This window comes from Salarias fasciatus, chromosome 9 (assembly GCF_902148845.1).
Source record: "Salarias fasciatus chromosome 9, fSalaFa1.1, whole genome shotgun sequence".
In the NCBI taxonomy this organism is placed as follows: Eukaryota; Metazoa; Chordata; class Actinopteri; order Blenniiformes; family Blenniidae; genus Salarias; species Salarias fasciatus.
The window spans coordinates 6,764,515-6,780,411 of NC_043753.1; the positions used below are offsets into that span (position 1 = coordinate 6,764,515).

Genomic DNA, 15,897 nt, shown 5'->3' on the forward strand with positions numbered 1-15,897 from the left:
TTCATTGTCTTTCCTTCAGTCCTCTTGTGCCTCCTTGTGGACAGTTGTGTCTTGTGTCCCCGTTCAGATCCATGTGGTCATTTAATTTAAGGTGATGCAGGTTAAAGTTTTGTTTTGCCCATTCTTGCTCATTTTAAATATTTTTGAGGCCGTTGTGTTCTTCCATTAAGATCATTTTACATGTTTTGTTATGTTGTTTTTGCAGTTGTTTAGTCATTTTTCAATAGTTCTTCACCTGGAACCATGAAGCATCCTGATACATCTATCTGGGAATTTGATGTGTCTTCTTTTGTCTCTTTGTGTTCAGTTTACATTTTTTTTCACCTCAATTTGATATTTTTAAATCTTTGTGTGATCACCTTCAACCTCCCTGTGGACTCGTACCACTTTCAAGTCATTTTGTGCGTATTTGTTGTCATTGGTGTAATTTACTTCTGTCTGAGGTCTAATTTTATACTTTATTCCAGTTTTATTTTACTACTTTTCAAATTAGGATTTTTTTTAAAAAGTCATTTTATGTCTCTTTCTGGTAATTTGGGAGTCTTTGTGCCAGTTGTAGGATCATTATCTGTCACTGTACTGACCGGTGAGTCCTGGAATGCACCGCTGTGTGTTGGCCTGCAGGAGGCGCTGTGGTTTAAACTTTGATTTCCTCTCATGTTCAGACTGAAAAACTCTTTTTAAAAAACTGTTTCAGATCAGCTTTAACTGCCAGACAGCTGTTAGTGATGTTTCAGAGCTGTTATGTCCTGGTTGTAGTCTGCGTTTGGACCAGATCAATACTGGTTTCCATCGATTTCAAAGCAAAATTTCAATTGAAATAAATTAAAATGCATCCAATTGTATTGAATGGTTATGGGTTGATTCCAGACCAGTTTGATTACTGGATTTGACAGATTTTTTTTTTTTTGCAGCATTTACTCTTGGCTTTGGACCCGATGTCGACTGACGAGTCGAGTCGTCTCACAGTTAAAAACCTTCTTTTCTCTTCAGCTTCAACGCGCAGGCCCAACTTTTCTGGAGCTGTCGGCGTGCCGGCCCTTTAAGAGAGTTCAGTCAGAGGGATCTGGCAGGACACACACACACACACACACACACACACACACACACACACACACACACACACACACACACACACACACACACACACACACACACACACACACACACACACACACACACAGACTTTAGTGTGTTCAAGTGCTTCCAAAATAAATCAGGTCATTTTTTTAAGTATTCATAAAAAAAAAAAAGAAATGTATTCATGAAAAACGATCAATAGTTTGTACTGAATTTAGACGCAGGGGGATTTTTGAATACCAAACAAATATTTTATAAATATTTAAATTTAATTTAGGTCTAAATACAATAAATCTCAGAAATGTAAGTTTAGTCAAAATATTTTTCCAATTTTTGTTAATTCATTTAATCAGAAATCCAAAAATTTCAATGTAAAAAAAAAATCTTATTTATAAGAAAAGGGAAAAATGCTGTAATATATTTCGAAAATATAAAACTGTTTGAACATATTTATAAAGAAAGAAAGCAAAAAGCTTTAATCACAAAATATGATCAATTATATTAATTCATTCAAAACAAGGTTTTTATTTTTCTGACAGAATGTTATTAAATCCTAAAATTTATAAAGTAAATACATATATTGATAAATTAATAAAAAAAAAACGAATGAAAAAACAAATAGCTTTATTTTGATAATAAAATCATTTCTAATTAAAAATTGCTTTAAAAATATATTTTACGAATTTACTGAAATAAAAACAGTACTTTTTGGTTCTTTCTAATTTTATGTACTCAAAACATAAAACACCTTAATAGCTTATAAAAGAGAAAAATATTAAAAACCATTTCCAGACAATAAAAAAACCAACACAGTTTATTTTTCTCTGGTTTATTACAGGAGGCGTTTGTTTTATATACAGAGACATGAATCTGCAAAATACTAAAAAGTATTTCAACTCAAAGTACTAAAAAGTATATTTATAGATATATATTTATATGTGTTCATATCATAATAATAGTAGTTACTGTCTCTAAAACACTGGGGTCGTTGGGGTCGGGGGTCACTGAGGCACGGCTTTATGCTTCCTTCACGCCCAAGTTTCAAGTTTGTTCCTGGAGGAGAGTTTGGGTTCGGAACGTTTGTGCCCTTTGAGATGGAAAATGAAAAGAATCCGTCTCCATCCTCAAGCCTGAAAGAAAGAAAGAAATCCTCTCCAAAACTCTGGGTTCGTCCTCAAATCCTGCAGTTCTGGTGAAGATTAAAGGTGTTTGGTGGGAGGGGCTATTATGGGGGGGGCGGAGCGTGGACTGAAGTGGCGGTTGGTGTGAAAATGAGTTCTATTGCATTTCTCACTCTGGAACAGACGTGTTGATGATGATGATGGAAGAAACCATTGGGGGGGGGGGGGGCTCAGAGGAAACAAAGTGGATTCACAAGAAATGTTCCTTCTATAGAAAAAAAAAAAAAATCTTGAAGAGCTCTGTTTTGTGCTCAGTTCAGGCCAGAATCAGGTTCAGATTCACCCTCAGAGAAAACCCGCCTCCACCTGGTGGTGACACCTGGAACTGCAACACTACTGAAAAACAGGTTAACGACCAGTAGAGGATTTTCAAACAGCTTCATGTTGACTCCACTTGTGCAGGACTGTAAATGACATATATTCTCATTCATACGTTTTCAAGTAAGTATTTTAAATATCTGATCTTTAAATTATTGCATAACAGTGATTTTATCTTTGATAACCACTTTATAAATACCTTTACTGAATTATTTACTTTTGTGCTCAGTTAAAACCAAAATTAAAGGTTTATATTCACTTACTTCTGACAAAAATATTAATTTTATGACAGTTTACAGACAAAAAAGTGAGAGAAAAACACTTGGTGGTCAAACCTGGTACTGCAACATGATTTAGAGCAAAGTTAACCAGAACTAGATTGTTGTTTAAAAAAAGTACATGTTTGATTTTTAAATGTAAGCTAACGGGTGACAAAAATCAACTAAAAGTCAACATGAAGGATAAAATTGATTTTTTTTGTTCTGAATCTGAAGCTCAACATTCTCTTCAATCAAAAATAGAAATACTTTTTATAACTGAGCAGCTCCTGGGACACCTAGAGGAGACTTGTGGAACTGCAACATATGGCTTATGTAAGCGCCAAGCTGCAGATATTTCCATTATTTTTTAAATATCATAAATGATTAAGAAAACAAGAAAAATTTAACAACATTAAGTCCGAAGCTTATTGTCTGATGTCTGAAAGTATTTTGAAATTAATATTACAATTGGTTGAAAACTACAACTGTTTCTAAACTCATGTCAAACTGTGTTGAAAACAAATCTGATTTAAAATGAATCGAAAGGTGGTTTGAAACTGGTTCAAACCCAATTTAAGAACAGGCCTTAGACTGGTTCACAGCCAGCAAAAAAATGATTTAGAATTGGTTTAAATTTGGTTTGGTCCAAAAGTAGAAAGGAGTCTCAAAAAACAAACAAAAATAAAAAAAACTTTTCGATAGTTTAAAACTAACAAGCAACTGATCTAAATCCATCTGGAACCAGGTTGAAAACAGGTTTTAGATGAGTCTAAAAGTCATGCAGAACTGGTTCAAATCCAGATCAGTGTGAAATGTGAAAGTGGTCTGACTGTTTGAAAGCTGAAGCTGGCAGCATTAAAATCTGTAGAACTGGAGGAGTGTGAGTTCTGCGAACTCTCCTCACCTCGAGCATCGGTCCAGGAAAGACGTCACATTCAGGCTGTTTCTGATGGATATGTGAGATGTGCTTTTGATTATTGATGAACACGTCCTCAAAGATACAAAAAAAAAAAATCTTTCTGACAGAAAGATTGATTAAAAAAAAAAAGAAGGTCCAATATGCACGAGAAAGAAGTCACTGAATGTGTTTGCATTGTTCAATTGCTTTATTTGTACTTTGATAAATCACACAGTGGGGGGTGGGGGGGTCAGACAGTGTGGTTAGAATGAGGGGTAAAATAAACAGTGGTGAATGAAGATGGATGAAGGCGGGGCGGGGAACCTTATCATTATTATTATTATTATTATTAGGAAAAAACAGATTCATCCAACAGCCTGGAAAACTGTCAAGTCTTCAACCAGCTGGTCATGAGCAGTGGAGCAGTGGGGGGAGTCGGGGGTTCGGGTGGGGGGGGATGTAGCAGGCACACTCTGGGTCTATTGCTACTGAAAACAGCCCTTCAGCACAACTGCAACCTGAAATACGCCTCGCAGCAGAGTTCAGCAGTAGTATTTACCTAGTTTATATGGTTTTCTATTCTCAATAGAATCTAGTAGAAATAGAGTCCAGACGGTGCCAGGAACGTTGAGTTTGTTTGTTTTTTTTTTTCTCCTTTTTGTTTCCTTTAAAATTGAGTCTACTAAAGCGTTTATTAGCAAAGATCCCTCGGGTGACCACGACAAGAGAGACGGAGAGAGAGAGAGCGAGAGAGAAATAGAGAGAGAGAGAGAGGGAGAGATTGGAGATATTAAAGCAGACTGTACACTTGTTGACACGTCATCTGGATAAAAACGAGCGCTAACACTGTCAGTGCTTCCCCCTGTATCATCGTCGTCGTCATTATTGTCAGTAATGTTATTGTGATCCTCTCCAGCCGCTCGTACAGTGAGAAAGAGCCTCTGTAAATTCAGGCTAAGAATCCACTTCAAAGGTGTCGGCAAGCCGTTATTGCTTGACGCGTTTTTTTTTTTTTTGTCTTTTTTTTTTTAAACGTTTCTCTGTGCAAAATAGATAAAAGTGGCGCTCCACCCGGCTTCTCCTCTCTTCTCTTAAAGCCAACACGTGCAAAAAAACAACAACAAAATAAAATACCAATAAAAACAATAAGTAAGGCAATCCACCAGAAAACGATGTCAATCAATGGATGAGTTAATAAATAAATAAATAAAACTGGTGCAGAAACGGCTTCCTTTCAAACTCTGACATCATCGGAAAAGTAAAAATGTTCCCGTTAAAATCTCGTCGGTGTGCTGAGTGTCTGTAGAAAACATCCTCCGCTTTACTGTCCACGATCAAAAAAAAAAAAAAAAAAAAAAAAAACCCTCAGAAACACGATCGACCAATCAGAATGCAGAATGTTTACCGTCACGTCTGAAATAAAACACTTCGGCAAGCAGACGTAAAAAAGACGTGGAGAAATGTTGGGTGTGTCAGAAAAACCTTCAGCTCTGCAGTGACAGGCTACTTTGTCCTGTTGAACATGGTCTAACTTCCTTTGTCTGGATGAAAGAGCGACCAAGTTAAAAACAGGACAAGTTCTAAACTGGTCGGAAACCAGTTTGACACGAATCTGAAATTAATTTAAAAGTAGAATAATAGTCTAAAGTGGTTTCACAAACCCAAAACAGGCCGAAAGCAGGTCTGAAAGTAGTCTGAACCAGATCAAAACCAGTCCGACTGGTGGTCAACTCATTCAGAACCAGTCAAAGTCTGGAAACCAAGTCTAGAACAAATGTGAAATTGGACCAAATCCAGACCCTTGTTGGTGGTTTGGCTCGACCCTCCAGTCTCCACATGCATTCCGAAGGTTTTAGTGACACCCTAAAGAAAAGTCAAACACCCAGTGGTTCGACCAGCTCTCTCGGTTTCTGCGGTGGGAAACGGGATGAAACCTCGGCGCTGACGTGCTGAGCTGATTGTCACACTCCGATCTGACTCCGGAGCCGACGGAGGGTTCAGCGGGTGATCTGTCCAAGAGTCCACACTGGAGGGATGTCCTGCACACACTTCTCTGGTGATTCAGTGAAAACCAAACACATCGAGGCATTCTGGTTCCCACTGTTTGACTTATTGCTGGTTGAATCGCACTGTTCTTTTTTTTTTTTTTTAAACCAAACTCAACATTTCATCCTCAAACCAAATCTATATTGACACATTGGAATTAAAGAAAACTGAAAGAAGTTGGCCATAAATACAAAAATATGGTACGGGCAAATATTGCATGGTGCTATTAGAGCACAGCAGAAAGCTGTGTGAGTCAAGTACCAAGAAACTTTAGGTTCTCCAGCTTCAGCTACAACCTGAAGGTCTTTAATGCAGAGGTTTGGACCAGAACTGGTTCAGGAAACTCTAATCACATGATTAGCATCCAATGCAGTAAAATAGAACAATACTATTGTCATTTTTGTTGGAAGATAAAGAATAAGTTCAAAACCGTGTTCAGTTGGTGAATATTTGGGTTTTCTGGCTTTACAGTGACCACATGGCAGCACCCTCTGCTGGTGGGGAACAGCTCGACCGATATGTCACTTTCAGTTCCACCAGTAACAGATGTTAACGGTCTCTTTACTTTCAAACTTGGAACTGAATTAGAGGGAGTTTTAAAATGTCCGAATGTTCTGATGCAGCAGAACTTTATGTTTAGTCTGGTTGGAACCTTTTTGACAAATCACCCGTTGACCAACAAACTGACTGACGCCACGACGATCAGCACCCGGAGCGAAAACAGACGTTCCAAGACTTCGGGACGCCGTAGAAAATCTCATTGTGCACTTGTTTAGGTTTTTGGTGTTATCGTAAAGTTTCTCAGAAGGAAAAAAAAAAATATAGAAGCGTCCTGAAGCTCTTGACGTGTTTCCGGTCCGGGACGTAAAGTGACGGCACGTGTAAACTCAAAAGTGCAAAAAAAGAAAAATAATAATAATTAAAAAAAACAAAAAAACAAAACAAAACATTAGAAGTCACACTTTTCAGGGTTCTTCTTTTTGCTAACTGCATCCTATCGTCTGGTCTGTCACGTGGTCGTTCAGCCACTTTCTCAAAGCTCGCGCCGCTCCGAAGGTCAAGAGAGAGAGAGAGAGAGAGAGAGAGAGAGACCGCTTAAAGTTTTTTCTTCAACTTACTCTAAAAAATATAAAAAATAGTAATAATTGTACCGCTATTAAAAGACTGGTAACATCAACAACGTTATACTTTGACTACGAAAACATCTTTTTTCTTATTTTAGTTTGAAATGTCATTATTCGCCCTCCTCTCTGGAGTCTCGAAGCGCCACCGCGAATCCCGCTTTACAGCCAAGCATACTCTGAGATTATTGATCGATGATGGGAAGGCACGAAGCCCCCCCCAGCCAATAAATGATGGATACATCTGTGATATAGTCTCCTGTCTGCATCCGAGGTCTGAGGTCAGTCTCTGTTTCAGACTCTGGGCTCGGAGAGGCAGCCTGGAGTCTCCTGGAGTCTCCACAGGAAACAGAGATTAACATTAAAGGTAGTAAATATGTGGATTTGTTTGCTCCGGAGTTCTTCATAGCTTCTTCCTGCCGCCGCCCTGGTGCTCCTCAGCTATGGTACATTCAGTGAACGCTGATCAAACAAGCTCAATCCCAAACGAGAAAGTCCTCATTGGCTCCTCTGTGTTTCAGTACTACGGAACCGCCTCTTCGTCAATTTTATCGGCCGCGGACTGTAACTGTTCACTCAGCTCGCTGCCGGCAGTGTCATTGGCCGTTTCCGTCTTGGCGGCGAGCGGGTGAAAGACCTCCGACGTGGCTCGCGTCACGCTGTCGTAGGAGGGCGGGGACGAGGTGGAGGAAATAGTTTCCGAGCGCTCCATCCCCAGAAGGCTGGAGCCGTAGTTCTCCCTCATCATGGCGGCGATCAGGCCTTCTTTCTCTGGAGCGCCCTCGCCAAATACGGGCTCCCCGCCGCCTTCGCCGCCCTCCTCAGCGTCGCTCGTGACGTGTCTGGGCGTGGTGATCTGGCGGTACATGTAGGAGGCAGCCTTCATCTGCCGCCTCACCAGGTGTCTCCGGTAGCACCTCTGGATGACGGTGGCGGAGACCTCCTCCTGTTTGCGCCTCAGAGTGGTGGTGATGGGCTCGTAGGAGATCTTGGACGGGTTGGCCATCATGAACTTCTCCTCCATCTGCTGCTTGAGGGCGTCCATCTCGCCCGACTCGCCCAGGACGCGCTTGGTGAAGGCGAAGAGGATGTCCAGGCAGTGGATTTTGTCGCCGCTGACCATTGGCAGGTCCATGGATATCAGTTTGATCTTGTTGGGCTTGGCGATACGCAGCGGCTCCAGCAGCGAGTCGGCGAAGTCGGACAGTTTGGCGTACTCGATGAACTGCGTGGCCTCGGGGTCAAACTTCTCCCACACCTCGTAGAACATCTCGAAGTCGTCCTCGCTTAGCGGCTCGGTGCTCTCCTCCGTGGCCACGCTGAAGTTCTCCAGAATGATGGCGATGTACATGTTGACCACGATGAGGAAGGAGATGATGATGTAGGTGACGAAGAAGGTGATGCCCACCGACGGGTTCCCGCAGTTGCCCCTGACGGTGGTGCCGGTGTGCGGGATGTTGGGGTTACACTCCTCGGGGGAGTTGTTGAGGATGGGGCTGAGCAGGCTGTCCCACCCGGCCGAGGTGGTGATCTGGAACAGGCAGATCATGCTGTTCCCGAACGTCTCGAAGTTGAACATGTCGTCGATCCCCGCCTGGCGCTTCACGTAGGCGAAGTTCGCCATGCCGAATATGGCGTAGATGAACATGACGAGGAACAGGAGGAGTCCGATGTTGAAGAGGGCCGGGAGGGACATCATGAGGGCAAACAGTAACGTCCGGATGCCCTTGGCGCCCCTGATGAGACGCAGAATACGTCCAATGCGAGCCAATCGGATCACTCGGAAGAGCGTGGGCGAAACAAAGTACTTCTCAATGATGTCAGCGAGCACGATCCCTGAAATCACAGGAAAAGAACATGTAAGTATTCACTTAATGAGATGGTCAGAGGCTGAGCTAATCATCAGTATCAACAACAGATTTGGGAATTTGCTTAAAAAATATGGTCGGGGTACTGCAACAACAGGGTAATGTTGTCATGTAGATGGACACCCAGAACACAAAGAAAGTTTTGTGTTTTCAATGAAATCATTTAGTCAACACATTTACACATATATACACTGGGAAGAGAGACAACTAGACAACAGGTAAGACTTCCTGATGAGACAGAATCAAGTGAAAAAAATACAACATGAGAAAAAAATTCAAGAGAATGTAGTAAGGTGGGAGCTTAAGGAAACACAAACCAATGAAACACATAACATAGAAAGATGAGATTTTAATGCCAAGTTTTTTTTTTCCTCACTGCCTTATTAAAACAATGAGAAAGCAGGTTCATCCTTAAAGAAGCACATTCTCAATGTCATCTGCTGCGGTTCTGAACAACCTCTTCACCAGGATTTTTCATCCGGAATCGATTAGCCGAAGACTGTTAGATTTTCTTTTATTCGCCGACATCCCTGCAAATTACATCATCTAAAAGCTCTCAGTTTGGATATTTCAGTCTTTATGTGGCAGCTCTGCTGCGATTACAACCTGAGTGATTGGTTCTGGAGGGCCCAAGACGCCTCGCTGCCCCCAACGGCCAGTCAAACACTGTAACTCATCCCTGCTTTCCTTGTTATCCAGGAATGATAAACCTGGAGAGGAGCAGGCCTGTCACCTGCACACACACACACACACGCACACAGACACACACACACACACACACACACACACACACACACACACACACACACACACACACACACACACACACACACACACACACACACACACACACACACACACACACTTCTATCTTTCATCCGTCTCTGTACTGAGTTATAGGCGATGGAAGGGATGAGCGGGGGGGAGTTGAGAAGGAATCACCGTCACGTCGTACATCACCCCCCTTCCACCCTGACATCTCTGTCTCTCTCACACACACACACACACACACACACACACACACACACACACACACACACACACACACACACACACACACACGGTGAGCAGCTGATGTAACAGGTCAATCATGTTTGATTTGTCTCCAGGGACCGCCCTCTGGCAGCTCTGATTGCCGCTGTTACCTTCACCTCCCCCGGGCAGCCTCGTCTGAGCGTGTGCGCACACACACACACACACACACACACACACGCACTTAATTACACACACACACACACTTGCCCAATCTTGTCAAGCTAACAGGAGCAGCAGTGCACACAAAATACGAACACTGATAGCTAAATTACCTGCTTAGGTTGCTGTGGTGTGTGTGTGTGTGTGTGTGTGTGTGTGTGTGTGTGTGTGTGTGTGTGTGTGATACTGTAATATGAGCACACAGGACCTTGGTACAGGATAAACATGAAGGCCACCCGGATGGTCACCATGTTGACAGATAACTGTCAGCCTGACAGGTCATTGTTTAACACACACACACACACACACACACACACACACACACAATAAAGAATGCCAATAAATAAATTCAAACTTCAACTCGGGACCAAATTTAAAATCTTCAGAGTAAAGTTTGAATATTGAAGGAAAAAAAAGCCAAATTTTTGAGGATCACGTTAAAATACAAAAAAAAAAAAAAAAACCCCGAAAGCCACAAAAATAATTACAAGCCACCATGAAAAGGTTAAAGAAAACAAGCTCTCATTTTTATTTCATTTGCATTCCAGTGATTTTTGAAAAAGGTCCAACCTGGAGGCTGAAAACAGATAAATAAGGCGAAACAGCTGTAAGGAAAAGGAAAAAAAAAAGAATAAAGGAGGGGGATAATTGTGTAAAGAAAAAAAATGAAGAGGGAATGAAAATCCAAAGAAAAAGAGGAAAATGAAAAACAAGAAAAAGGGGGGAAATTCTGAAAAGAAAAAAAAGCAAAAAGCGGAAAAGCAAAAGAAGCAAAAGAACCAGAGTTCACTTCAGGGACCTTCTGGAAAAGTCTGTTTCCTTTATCCATGTCGGAAATCTCCCCTAAACTCTGATCCAGATCAAACAAGCGAACACTGGCCCCTTCAAACCGCGGGTCTCGGCTCCTTTACAGGCAGACTTTGCAGTCGCTGTAGCATGAGGCAGTGACGTGGAGCGCAATGCATTTTTTGGTAGCAAAACAAAAGTGCAGTGTGAAAACAAACCAAACCAAATGAAGGTGTGAAAGTTATATACACTATAGTATGATCAATGGGACGACATGGACAGACCGCCAAGTTGGATATTTACTACGGTTACTCTCAACTCTAAAACTACCAAGTCCAGGGCAATATGGACTGGGACCAGGACCAGGACCAGGGGAATATGGACTAGGGCCAGGAGAAAATGGACTGGGACCAGGACCAGGGCGGGCCAGGACCAGGACCAGGAGAACATGGATTGGGACCAGGACCAAGTTCAGGGGAATCTGGACATGGAGTCATGGCTCTGAAGGAAAACATTGTTACTGTCCATCTACTGATCATGTGCAGAAGAACCATTTACTGTGCACATGCAATAGCAGCCATTTCACAAGGACACAGAGCCTGAACATTTCCACAAAGTTCCATTTTCGCCCATTTACACGGCGTTGGCGCTCAAGTGATTCCATCTTGAGAGCTGTTTTCAATGACTCTGAGTTACTGTGTAAACAAACACACAAAATGTAATGAAACTTGAAAACGTTGCCGTGTAAACCCGGATTTGGAGTCTTGTGGCCTAACGCTTCGTTCTTCTTGATGAAACTTGACACAAATCGACAGAAGCTTCTCAGCTGAGCAATTGTAAAACTCACCGACGATGGAGAGGATGACGACTACGAAGTCGAAGATGTTCCAGCCCACGGTGAAGAAGTAGCAGCGGAGCGCCATGATCTTGATGAGGCACTCTGCGGTGAAGACCACGATGAAGGCCAGGTTGATGTTGTTGAGGATGTACTCCATCTGGGGCGACTGCTCGTCCGTCTCCACCATCATGGTGATCATGTTGAGCAGGATCAGCACCATGATGATGATGTCGAAGGCCTGCTTCCCCACCAGGTCGAAGAAAAAGCCCTGCAGAGGGTTCTGGATGCAGCAGACAGGAAGTGGTTATAGACTGGACCCACCGAGCGCCAGAGCTAAGAGTTAGCTGACAACACTTTAGCTAACAATCAGCAGCTAACAGGTAGCATCACTTTGTTTCTCAAATAAAATGATCTAAATAGACTTCTTTCTCTCTGACCGCTAGGGGGTACCATATACTTGGCCTTCCTTTCTCAGTAATATGAAATGACAGGTGCTGAGTGAGGTACCAGCGGTCTGGGGATGGGTTTCTGGGGTTTCTTGGAGCCCAGCTTCTTCATGGCGTTGTAGTACTTCTTTTGCTCCTCCGTCATGAAGATGTCCTGTCCTCCTAAGTAAACAAAGAACATATCCGTTATTCGGGAGTGAACTCGACAGCACATCACTCAGGAGCAAGTAGTTTGTGGTTTCTGGTGTGTTGGGAACTTTTCATGAACTCAGTATATTTAGCATGACAACATGTTTAGCATAGCAGCATGTTAAGCATAGCGACATGCTTAGCATGGCAGCATATTTAGCAGGACATGTTTGGCATAGCAACATGTTTAACATGGCAGTCTATTTAGCATAGCAGCATGTTCAGCGAAGTAGCATGTATAGAATAGAATGCCATCATTGTCATTAAACATATAGAATGAATTTGAAAGCATGGTCAAATTTTTGACTTAGGAACATTTTTAACATGGAAGTATTGTAAATAAGCATGTGTAGCATTTAGCATGTTTAGCATATAACACTGAGCTGCTTGTCCTGTGGTTTGGTTCTAATGATGGGATGGGCATTCAGCATGTAGCATGCTTAGCGGTTAGCCTGATTAGCATGTAGCGCTGTCCCGCGGTGTTGGTTCTTGCGACTGTGGATGTGGTTCTTATCTTTCTCTTCTGCTGGTTGAAGTTGTCGATGATGACGCCGATGAAGAGGTTGAGGGTGAAGAAGGAGCCGAATATGATGAAGATGACGAAGTACAGGTACATGTAGAGATTAATCTCTTTGATGGGCTGCTCCTCCACCTGTGGTTCATCAAAAAAACATGTATGATCAACTTTATTTAAACTTCAGCTGGTTTGATGACAACACTATATCATTTCACATGAATAGTTATTAGATTTCATTAGATTTCAACAGCTGTCTGACTGGATTATTTCAATCCACTCTGGGGTTTTTAGTCTCAAGTTCCAAGTTTCTGTCATGTTTTGCAGATTTTATTTGTTTCATTTCAACCAAAAGGTGGAAAAATTCCTTATTTTCTTCTTTTACTTACAGCTCGGGAGTCCACCGCTGCGTACATGATGTCCATCCAGCCTTTGAAGGTTGCCTTGGAAACACACACACAGACACACACACACACACACACACACACACATCAGGTGAGATTGGTGTTGACAAAAAGTGGAAACTTGATTTTATCTTTTTTCTTTTTAACCGCAGCATGAAGCATTCAAACGTGCGTGCACACGTGCGTGTGTGCATGTTGATCATGCCGGAGAACAAACCCGACCTCTGCTGATTTAAGTTAATCTGGTTTTCACATCATTTTTTTGTTACTATGCAACAGTTTGTTCCAGCAGTCGATCTGATTGGACGAGAGACTTCCCATGTGTGTCAGTGGGACCGGAGTCAGTGTGTGTTGCAGCTGATAACTAGTCCTCACGGACTAGATTAAGATTTTCACTGGTTTAAGAACTACGGGAGGGTTTTGGGGGGGTTGTGATACCCTGGATCTCGGGGTACGTGGCTGGAGCGCTGGCCTGGGGCGGGTAGCCGCCCATGTGGGCTGGTTCTTCTGGGTATGGTCATGGCCCTCTGCCTGAATGGGGGCGGGCTCTTGGGCTCTGGGCTCTGGCCTGCCGGTCTTGGCTCCCGAGGGCCCAGGTCCCATGGAAGCCGGAGGTCCGCCCCGGGCCTTCCTCCGCCCTCTTCTGGACCGGTGTTTGGACGTCTGCCTGGGGGAGCGGCTTGGATCTGGGCTCTAGGATGGCCGCCGGTTGTCTGGGCACTGAGGGCCTCTGTGGCCTGCTTCTGGTCTTCTCAGGGGTCAGAGGTCAAATATGCATGATAATTGTCACATTTGCATGATTACACTGATCTTTAATCACACTTCATAATATGCATGTGGACTTGGTCACCTTGTTTTCTTGTGGTGGGTTGGACTAATGGTGATCTGCAGTAGGCCTCTCCTGATGCTCTGGTGTAATTTCAAACCTGGATTCTCAGTTTGCACGCCCCAGTTCACTACCAGCTATGTTCTCCAACAAAAGTCTGTAGGATGTAGGATGCCCTCTGTCATATCTTTAGTTAGCAGCCGCTCGTCTGGAGTGTCGATACTAATTAAAAGACCGTCATATCTTTGCACTCTCTTCCTTCTCTTCACTCTTTTTGTTGTTGTTGTTGTTGTTGTTGTTGTTTGCTTGTCTGTTCACTTGTTTGTTTGTTTCACTGTCTGTCTCTTTACCTCTCTTTCTGTCCCCTTGTCAAGTCCAGCAATATCATGTATCAGTACTCAAAATAAATAAAACTGGAATTTGGCACTCAGAGAGCGCAGACCTCCGCCACAGCTCAAATCAGTCACCAACAACAATAAGAACACCATATATAATAAAAAAAACATTTTATTTCTCCCCAACACAAACAATGTCTGGGAGAAAGCTGTTTGTTGCATGTTCATATCTCAGTGAGTTTCCTCACAGTGACTGACACTCCAGAATCCCCCTATCTTTGTCTGTTCTGGATCCTGGTATCCGGAACACTTCCGTGATCTGGATCAGCAGCTGATCTCTCTTAGAGTCATTGAAGAACTTACACTGTAATTTTTTGCTAAGCCCCCTTGTCATTTATTGTTGAGTTATGCCCAACTACAGGCCCGCTGACAGCTTTGCCTGGGCCCGGGACAACTTACTGTTAGTTGGGCCCAGTCCCGACTGTCTGACCGGGGGGGTCTAGTTCAGACTAGTTCAGATGTGGTTTTGGACTAATTAAAGAGTAGTTTGGAATTTGTCCTAAATTAGCTCACAGTTGGTTTTATAACTAATTCAAAACTCGCTTTAAAAGAGTTAGATTATTTTCTATTTGTCTTTATAGAGAGTGTCTTAGAAACACTCTTGGCTGGTTCCAAAATAATTTTGGGCAAGTTGAGCAAGTTTTGATTTGATCAGACTAATTTATAGTTGGTTTCATAGCAGTTCAGGACTAGTTTTAGAGTAGCTTGAGGTTTTTTTTTTTTTTTGTAAGATGAGTTCATGGCTGATTCAAAACAGGCTAAGTGTATTTTTCAGACTAGATTTTGGCTGTCTTTGAACTGCTTCAAGACTGGTTTAGGATGGTTTGGATTCAGGCTGGACTTGACTCATTAAAGAATGATTTATGACAAGTATGTTCCGGACTAGTTTCATTCTGGCTTTCAACAATTGTAGATTTGCTTTGAAAATAGTTTGAAACTGGTTTTGGACTAGTTCTGAGTTAGTTTGTAGGCTAGTTCAGGAATGCTTTTGGGCTAGTGAACAACTGGTTGAGGACTAGTTTGGAATTTCTTAAGACAGGTTTATGGACTTGCTTTCGAGTGCCTTCAATTTTTTAGACTTCTTCATGATGAGTTCAGAAACTAGTTGAGCCTGTTTTTCCATCTGGGTTCAAACTAGGCAAGACTGGTTTGGGTCAGAATTGGCTGATTTTCGGGCTGGATTCTGACTATTTTGGAAGATGAGTGTGATTTAGGACTTCTTCATTATAGGCTCTTGACAATTTAAGGGCTGGCTTGTGATTTGTTTACAAGTGGATTTTGACTAGTTAAAAACTGGTTAGGGACTAGTTCAGTGTTGGTTCTAGACTAGTTTGGGGCTGGTTGTTTACAAGTGGGTTTTCAGTAGTTGAAGATTGGTTTGGGACTAGTTCAGAGTTGGGTCTAGACTAGTTAGGGCTCTTTGTTCACAAGTGGATTTTGACTAGTTAATGCTGGTTTGGGGACTAGTTCAGTGTTGGGTTGAGACTAGCTTAGGACTGATTTTTTAATTTGGTTTTAGCTGATTATACCTAG

General features: G+C 42.4%; 1 protein-coding gene across 1 annotated transcript in view; it reads right to left on the reverse strand.

Annotated features, from left to right (window-relative positions):
* Positions 1–5,283: 5,283 nt before the first annotated feature.
* LOC115393909 (sodium channel protein type 4 subunit alpha-like) overlaps positions 5,284–15,897 on the reverse strand; it is a 153,780-nt gene continuing 143,166 nt past the window's right edge. Inside the window, exons 28-32 of the mRNA XM_030099011.1 lie at positions 13,129–13,182; positions 12,740–12,877; positions 12,098–12,202; positions 11,600–11,870; positions 5,284–8,740 (exon numbers count right to left, since the gene is read on the reverse strand). Of these exons, the coding sequence (XP_029954871.1) occupies positions 7,428–8,740; positions 11,600–11,870; positions 12,098–12,202; positions 12,740–12,877; positions 13,129–13,182 (1,881 nt within the window). The 3' untranslated portion in view covers positions 5,284–7,427. The remainder of the gene's footprint in view (positions 8,741–11,599; positions 11,871–12,097; positions 12,203–12,739; positions 12,878–13,128; positions 13,183–15,897) is intronic.